This window comes from Rhipicephalus sanguineus, chromosome 6, assembly GCF_013339695.2.
Source record: "Rhipicephalus sanguineus isolate Rsan-2018 chromosome 6, BIME_Rsan_1.4, whole genome shotgun sequence".
Classification (NCBI taxonomy): Eukaryota; Metazoa; Arthropoda; class Arachnida; order Ixodida; family Ixodidae; genus Rhipicephalus; species Rhipicephalus sanguineus.
This window is the reverse complement of record NC_051181.1, coordinates 166,284,665-166,293,457: the sequence shown is the minus strand read 5'-3', so window position 1 is coordinate 166,293,457 and position 8,793 is coordinate 166,284,665. Positions and strand designations below refer to the sequence as shown.

The following is an 8,793-nucleotide window of genomic DNA, read 5'->3' as shown; positions in this document are numbered from 1 at the left end:
ACGCGGGGGTGCTGAAACAATGGAGTCTAATAGAGATGAAGGTGCGAGTGTAGCGGATATGGATCGGAATCGAGAGCCATCAAATGATAGTAGTCTAAATTCTGACAAATCAGCTGAGGCGAGAGTGCCTACTCAGAACCAAAAATCGATGCAGCAGGCATCTCAGGTTTTGCCGAATTCAAGTGAAACGAGAACGCTCGAACTTGAAATCCAAAGGCTCAATCTCCAGATTGAGTACGAAAAGCTATTGCAAATCAGAATGAACGCGGAACGTCTCAGTGGCACGTTGTCCAACTCTGGGTCGGGGACGGGTGATCAGAGGCGACGGTGTTTCGATTCTGTCCAGCAATGTGCAAAAGTGCTGAAAGGGTTCCGCCTGCCGAGTGACGCGGATGTGCCATTATGGTTTGAGGAAGTAGAAAAACTGTTTGCTACTTACCAGGTACCGTATGAGAGTCGCGTGCATTTGGTTATACCAGCACTAACTGAACGAGTTCGTTACCTACTGCGTAACCTCAACCCTGAAGAGAGTGCAGATTACGAGGCAGTTAAAGCAGCAGTACTGACGGAACTGAAGCTTTCTCCGGCAGAGTATCTGCAGAGGTTTGAAAGAGCAGTAAAGCGAAAGGAAGAGACGTGGGCGCAGTTCGCGTCCCGCGTGAAAACATATTTCTCCTACTACCTCCAAGTGAGAGAGGCCGACACGGTAGAAGTGATGGCAGAACTCATGGTTGCCGACCGTATAAAATCGGGACTAAGTACGGAGGGTCTGGAGTATGTGAGATTAAGGGAAGGCGAGGGATGGCTTAGGCCAACTGAGATCGCTAAAGTGCTCCAAACTTTCGAACAAGCGAAAGGGAAAGGGCGTGCTTCAAAGCAACCAACTGTAGAAATGGGGCAGAAGCCGGCGACACGAGTTGAGAAAGGGGCTCTGAAATGCCACTTATGTCACGGCTCAGGCCATTTCGCTAAAGAGTGCCCGAAGGCTAGTGATAAGGAGACCAACACCAAGAAGGCTACCGAGCCAAAGCGGAAGGTACAAAAAGTAACGTTATCCCACGAGACGGAAACTGAAATACCTGATGGAGTACTTAGCGCAAAGGTGAAGTCTCTGAAACACGAGGGTGAAGGCACAAATAAACTGCAGTTAATTCCTGTATCATGTGCAGACGTATCCGCAGATGCGATTTTGGATACAGGGAGTGAGATAACTGTCATTCGGGACAGTCTGCTTCCGCGAAGTTTAGTAGAGCCGTCTGGCACGGTAAGATTGGTGTCTGCTTTTGGTAAAACGATCGAGGCAAGGCTAGCTACGTTGCCGGTAAAATTAAACAGCCCGCGAGTGGTGACGCAGCCTCAGAGCGTCGACCTACTCTGCGCGTTAACTGATGAGCTCGTCGAGGGCACAGATTGTTTGTTGACCGAAGAAGATTGGAAACTTTTGTTGAAGGCCAGCAGCCCTCTGGCACCCTGTCGAGCACCGGCCGAGCCTGCTCATGAGGCAGAACAAGCAGTAGAGAAACCAAAAGTAGTGGCCTGCAATCTTACCTTGGAGGAAAAAGACGTTTCCGGGGAAGATGCGCAAATTGATGAAGAAAGGGAGTCGTCGTTAGGCCAAAGAGAGGAGTTCCGCAAAGTGCAGTTGGGTGACACTACGCTAAAAAAATGTTGGGAAGATGCTCGTAGTGGGAAATCCGGCATGTTCATTTCAGACGGACTGTTATACAACTACGACTCAATAGCAGGCACTCGAGTGAGTCAGCTAGTTGTCCCCAAAGATAAGCGTACTGAGGTAATGCACTTAGCCCATGAGTCACTATGTGGGGGGCACCTAGGGCCAAAGAAAACAAGAGCTCGCATTAGGTATAATTTCTTTTGGCCGGGTATGGCGAAGGAGATATTAGAGCATTGTCGTTCGTGCCATGAATGTCAGATTCGTTCAGACAGGCGTCGCACGGATAAGGTGCCTATAACTCCGCTCACTAGGCCAGAACACCCTTTCCAAGTTGTCAATGTAGATGTAATCGGACCCCTGGACACACCGTCAGCGAGAGGGCATAAGTACGCGCTATGCTTAGTGGACCTTTGCACGAGGTGGCCAGAGGTGGTCCCACTGCGCTCTTTGACAGCTAAGGCGACTTGTGATGCACTGATTGAGATCTTCAGTCGCACAGGCGTTCCGGAGATGATCTGCTCCGATCAAGGCACTAATTTTAAATCTCAGCTCACGCAAACGATGCTGGAAAAATTAGACTGCACACCAAGATTCTCAACCCCAGAACACCCAGAGAGTAATGGAGTTGTAGAGAGGTGGAATCGAGTACTGAAAAACATGTTGTATCATGTCATTCAGAGAGACTCCAAGAATTGGGATAAATTGATCCCAATGGTTTTATGGGCTTATCGGGAAGTTCCCCATGAGGTAACCGGAGTAGCTCCGTTTCGTCTATTGTATGGAAGGAATCCCACGGGACCGCTTCTAATACTGCAGAGGACGTGGACGGGAGAAATGCCGGTGCCGGCAACATTGAGAGAAAGCCCCGCTAAGTATTTACAGCAACTTAAGGAGCAGCTCGAGACTGCCGCCAATATTGCTGAGCTAATGAGTGCAACTCATCAGGAGAGTTACGCCAGTGCGTATAATCGCAGCACCAGGCTCAAAGCTTTTAACGTTGGCGACCAAGTTGTGGTTTTCGACAATGATCGGAATAGTAAGATGTCACCTAAATGGCTAGGCCCATTCAGTGGTTGGACGTGAGCGCGAACACTCTTACCGCGTTGAAACATCTGAGGGAAAGGTGAAAAGTGTCCACGCCAACAACATTCGACCTTACTATGCAAGGGTCAGTCATATTGGGGTAGTCTTCGATGAGGACCATGATTTTGGGGAGGTGGAATATGCTCCACAACCAACCACTATAAAGCGGGAAGAGCTAGTGCTAACGAGCGAGAAGGTTGCTCACCTTGATGCTGACGCGCAGGCGGAAGTACAGGCGGTGTTCCAAAGACATTGCACACTCTTTGACGGCATCCCGAGTATAGCGAAGGTAGACGAACATAAGATAGAAATAGAACCGGGCCACCAGCCAAAAAAGGTGTTTCCTTATCGGGTGCCGGAACTGTTAAACAAGGAAGTCAGCCGGCAAGTTGACGAACTTTTGACTTCGAAGTTGATCTACCCCACGGAGAGTGAGTTCGCACACCCGGTGGTATGCGTTGGAAAAAAATATGGGACTATCCGCATGTGTGCGGATTACAGGGCGTTAAATGCCGTCGCCAAAGTGGATGCGTTCCCTATGATGAATCCTTAGGAATTGATTTTCCGAGTAGGTAGAGCGCAGTTCATTACGGTAGTGGACCTTAGGCGCGGGTACTGGCAGGTACCGATGGAAGAGAAGAGTCAGAAATTCACCGCGTTTGTAACGCACGAGGGTCAGTATGCATGGAAAGTGATGCCTTTCGGGCTAAAAAATTCCGCGGCAACCTTTCAAAGAATGGTGAATAAACTCTTGTCGCAACATCAAATGTATGCCACGGCATACCTTGATGATATTGCTATTTTTTCTAGTACTTGGGAGGAGCACTTAAATCATCTCGACATTATTCTTAAGGTCTTAGATAAGGCGGGAATGAAAGCCAGTCCGGAGAAGTGTCAGATTGCGCAATCCCACATACATTACCTGGGGCACATTGTCGGTACAGGGACACATGCACCAGACCCCGAAAAAATAGCAGCGATTAAGAACCTGGTACCACCGCGCACCAAAAAGGAACTACGCAGCCTGTTAGGACTTTGCGGCTACTATCGCGAGTACGTCCGAGGATACGCAGAGGTGACGAGCCCGCTCACGCTGTTAACAAAGAAAGCGGTACCTAATAAGATACCCTGGCCGGAGGAAGCCCAGGCGGCATTTGAGATTCTCAAACGATCTTTGTGCGAGGCCGTGGCGCTTAACACGCCAGAGCCATCTCAGCCCTACTGGCTCTTCACAGACGCATCAGCTACGGCGGCGGGAGCATGTTTGGCGCAAATGTCAGCCGAGGGGCAAGAGAAGCCTATCGCCTTTGCAAGCCACCGCTTCTCACCGACCCAGATGCGCTGGTCGACCATTGAGAGGGAAGCGTTCGCAATAATATGGGCCTTAAAGAAGTTTGACTACTGGCTTTTTGGTGCCATAGTAAACGTCGTTTCCGACCACAATCCGCTGTCGTACCTTACAACTTCGACTCCGCACGGGGCGAAATTGACAAGATGGGCGCTGGCGTTACAGCGATATCATGTGTCGGTACAACATCGGAAGGGCGTATGTAACGGTAATGCGGATGCATTATCAAGGCTCCAGAATAGTTTATGGAAGCCATCAGAATAACAGTGCCATGCCAACTGGGGGGGACGTGAATGTTCCTGCCCACTTGCTGCTGTATATTGTGGACTGTGTGATTGTGAATTCAAGAAACAGACACTAGTGATCATACTGCTTGAAGCAGCAATGGTGTGCTTGATTGTTTAGCATGTACTTGTTTACATTTCTTGTATTCTCCTGTTGTGTTGTCTCGCAATTGTGTTTGATGTTTGTGTAGACTGTTGTATGGTTAGAAAGTCCAGTGACCTAATCGCGGCAGTGATTTATCGTACTACTGAGCGTAGAACAGCCCAGCGTACTCTTTAGGGGGGACGTGTTATGTTTGCCGCTCATAAGTCGATCCTGCGGAAGAGACGGCGCGGCACTGTACGTCGTACAAAGCTTCTTTCTCGGCTCTCTCGGCATGGTCTTTGACTGTGCAATTATCAACGAAAGCAAACTGGAGGAAGCAGCTCGCTCCCACGATGCCCCCAGGGGTTCCAGGTACGCGACCGTTCTCAGAGGTCGGCTTTTCGGGATTACAGCCCGAATGTGTGGGAAAATGAGGAGAGCAAGCATCTCCTGCTCTATGCTGTCGCTCGAGGCGGCAGCATGCTTGACCACAACAATGACCGACATGCGCTTTGGGCGCGCCGACGGCAAGGCAGGGGGAGTCACAACAATGCGCGGTCCTAATGCGGGAAACGCGAGGACACGCAAATTGTCTTTCCGGAACCGTCTTGACTACTGTCACCGGGGGTTCGACTCGATGAGCGTGAGAAACGGCGCGAATGCCTCAGGTGTGCGATACAGATGTATTGCAACCGTGGGAACTCCTGAGAGCGTGGGGTAAAGAGAGAGCCATGATGGGAAAGAGGGCCAAAACGCCTGTCTGCGCTGTAAAGACACTGCTGTCGAGATTAGGGACAGCCCAGTAGGGAGTGGCTTAATCTGAGGATAAACGGATTGGATAAGGGAATGTCGAGGCGGACCACCAGTGGCCACCTCCCCTTTTCTTTGTTACCGCAAGGTACTTAAGACTGGACGGAATTCGTTTCCCTTCAGTCTAGGCTGTAATCACTTAACTGATCGATCAGTAAGACTCCGTACGATGCAACTTTCGTCTGGGCCGTAACCACTCGGTGGTCGAACAGTGAGACTCGGTTCTTCGTATGTAGTAACAGTGTTCTAGGCAAGGCAGGGGGAGTCACAACAATGCGCGGTCCTAATGCGGGAAACGCGAGGACACGCAAATTGTCTTTCCGGAACCGTCTTGACTACTGTCACCGGGGGTTCGACTCGATGAGCGTGAGAAACGGCGCGAATGCCTCAGGTGTGCGATACAGATGTTTTGCAACCGTGGGAACTCCTGAGAGCGTGGGGTAAAGAGAGAGCCATGATGGGAAAGAGGGCCAAAACGCCTGTCTGCGCTGTAAAGACACTTGTGTCGAGATTAGGGACAGCCCAGTAGGGAGTTTTAAGTAGAAGAGTAAGGTGCTGTTGATGTCTATGTTATCATCAGCGTGCTTCGGCAAGATGTACATATGACTGTAAATATTTCGCTACAATATACCTTCAAGTTTTTATTACCTCCAACCTGCCTCCTGCTTCATCGACGTCGATCATCTCCTTGGCGGGACTTCGACCCACATCAAGGAGAAAACGAACAAGAAGGAAAAACATAACTATCGTCATGAGTGCCCCGGCCCCAAAAATCTTCGTGCGCCCGTTGACAGCAGCGTCTTAACTGCGCGACGGAACGATGGGAGTTTCTGAACGAGTGGTGTGCTGCGGCAACGACGACTGCACAGCATGAACAAATTTTCACATGTGAAGCCAATCTCTGAGGGTTTTGCGGGCCAGAGTCTGGATGTTTTACGGCGCTTGGGGCATGCACGACCAATCTGCGCAAGAAGTCTGTGCCATCGTTTCGGAAGCGAAGTTGTGAAGGGCTTGACAGTGCGGAAATGACAATCTCCTTTATAAATAAACGTGCACTCGCTTTTGAGCCAGGATATTGGTGAAAGTATTAACGAAGGGCCTGCTGTAACGACATTAGTGTTAGTTTTAGCCACCCCGCCCTAACCATGTGGCACCATTGGCCTTTATCATGTGTTAGATATTCGTCCTGTCGAATTATTCGAAACTTCGATTACTAGCTATTCAAATTCGAATCGAATTATTCGACTCGGGATTATTCGATTCGAATTCGAAACTCGAATATTCGCACACCCTTAAGAATTTCCCAACATAAGTTTCTTACAGTCTATTCTCATCATACATAGATAAGTTTGAACAGAGCCCTTGCACTCATATTGCAAGACTCAGATGGCACTAAAAAAAAAAAATTCACCCCACCTCCCCGAAGGGAATCGTGAGGAAATGCGAATGCATTTCTTCACGATTGTGAATGACGAAACGGTGTTGAATATACTGAATGACGAGACGGTGATTTGTAGGGTATAACCATTTATTTAACACCTGTTTGTGTTATCGTTGCACTTGACGGCCACGATCACTGCCTTGTGGTCGGTAAAGTGCACGGTCAGAGGGTTTTTGAGAAGCATGCGGGCGTCACAGTTTCGGGTAAAGACTAGATCAATGCAAGTACCGTGAATGGTTGTGGGGCAGAGTTCGGATGCGGTAGAGGCACACTGCATAGACTGCTTGGTGCGCATGTACTCGACAAGCCACTGTCCACTCGTCTTTCGCACGTCAACGTTAAAGTCACCAACCAAGACAACGGGGTCAGAGCTTTTGGAGCGCGCACAGACACTTTACACGGCCGCATCGAGCTGCGCGGCAACGGCGTCTCGGGCGAGGTTGGGCGCGAGGTACACGGTCACCACAAAGACTCCGTCTCCGGTGTAGGCGAGCAATGCATGTACATGTCCTCGTACGGAGCGAAAGCCGGCGAACGGGTCGAGAGAGAGTAGAGCGCGCGCTCCGCTCCATTTATATACGCTCGCGAGCGAGCGAACGGGAGAGTGGGGCGCCCGCCGAGAGGAGAAGCGCCGAAGCACGCGCCTACCCTCGCCCACACTCTCCCACACACGCGGGAGCTCCGCCGAGCTCCCGCGGCAACTGTTATGCTTGGATGGTAAGCAATATTGTCTACAGGGGCATGGCAATCGCACTAAAAGAATGACTGCACAGCATTTTTATGTAATTTCATGCATTAGTGAGAATTCACAATTTTTCCCATTCTTTTTCAGAGGTTGTGAATACGGAAGACGCTCGGCCTTCGACTTATTACACCGTCTTTCATGCATGTCTGATGGTGCCCTTGAACCTCTGCCTCTCCACACATGCCTCTCCACTGCCTGCACTGTGAAGCTTCGGCACTCTGAGACTCGCATCACAGCAAGAGTCGAGTGCCCTAACACACACACGTACACATGAAGGAAAGCAGATGATTTTTCAAGGGCTCGTTTTATCTTTGTTAGACACAATATTAATGAGAACTAACAGACAATAACGCCAAGGAAAGTACAGGGGGTGTTATCTGTAGTATTTACTACAGATAACACCCCCTGTACTTTCCTTGGCGTTATTGTCTGTTAGTTCTCATTAACACGTACACATGGTGATATCAGCCTCTCGTTGGCGACAAGCCAAAGACATTGACTTGGCCACAGCATTGCTGTTTTCTGGATTGAGTGTTGCCTTCAGCCTACAAATGACGCGTTTCGTGGGTCTCCAAGTAATCATTGAGCAATCCTTCTTCTGAAGTAAGGCATGTTGTTGGGATAGTCGGTTCATAAATTTATAAGAATTACGTTTAAACTGCGCGAAGAAGACCACGTACACACATGAAGCGCGGACTTCCAAGTGTGTTTATTTCCTGAAGGTAGAACATTCATAGGAATTGACAGAGAGCAATTGCACCGATGATCTAACAGGCTGCGAAAATGTGGCAAGGCCACGTGCGCGTTACAATGCAAAAAGGGTCCTTATGTGACCATCTGAGAAATTTATTTCCTTTCTTGTTTTTCTTTTGCCCGTCTAAGAAATTTATTTCCTTTTTCGTCTTTTTTAACACGAAAGTGTTTTATGCCGGGGTCCACCACGGCTCCACTGACGTATTTCCGTCGCGGATATGACGTTGTAAAATATAAAGACTAACAGTGGGCAAAGAAAAAAAAGTCACGGTTGCGCCGCAACGGCGAAGCAATGAATGCGATAGCAACAAATTGGAATGTAACGCGAAGAACGGCAACCAGCTCGAAATTTCCAGCGCGTCGCTCAAGCGCAAAGGACGCACGAAAAGAACACCCACAGGGCGAGCGCGAACTATCATGCGTCACAGTTCGACTCTTGAAGCGCACTGCTGACACATAAAGCAGGACGCATGAAACGAGCGAACACGTACACACAGGACGAGCGCGAACGAACTGTCACAGTTGTTACTTATTTCTGTTTGAACAGCGCGCTCCTTTCGCAAACGCGG

General features: G+C 49.4%; 1 protein-coding gene across 1 annotated transcript; it reads left to right on the top strand.

Moving 5' to 3' along the window:
• Positions 1 to 202: 202 nt before the first annotated feature.
• On the top strand, positions 203 to 7,567 carry LOC125758897 (uncharacterized; the record flags this gene model as incomplete). Its single annotated transcript, XM_049416668.1, has 2 exons — positions 203 to 1,753; positions 7,559 to 7,567. Coding segments are annotated over 2 exons (1,560 nt in total), but the record flags the coding sequence as incomplete, so codon positions are not given.
• Between the last annotated feature and the right edge of the window lie 1,226 nt (positions 7,568 to 8,793).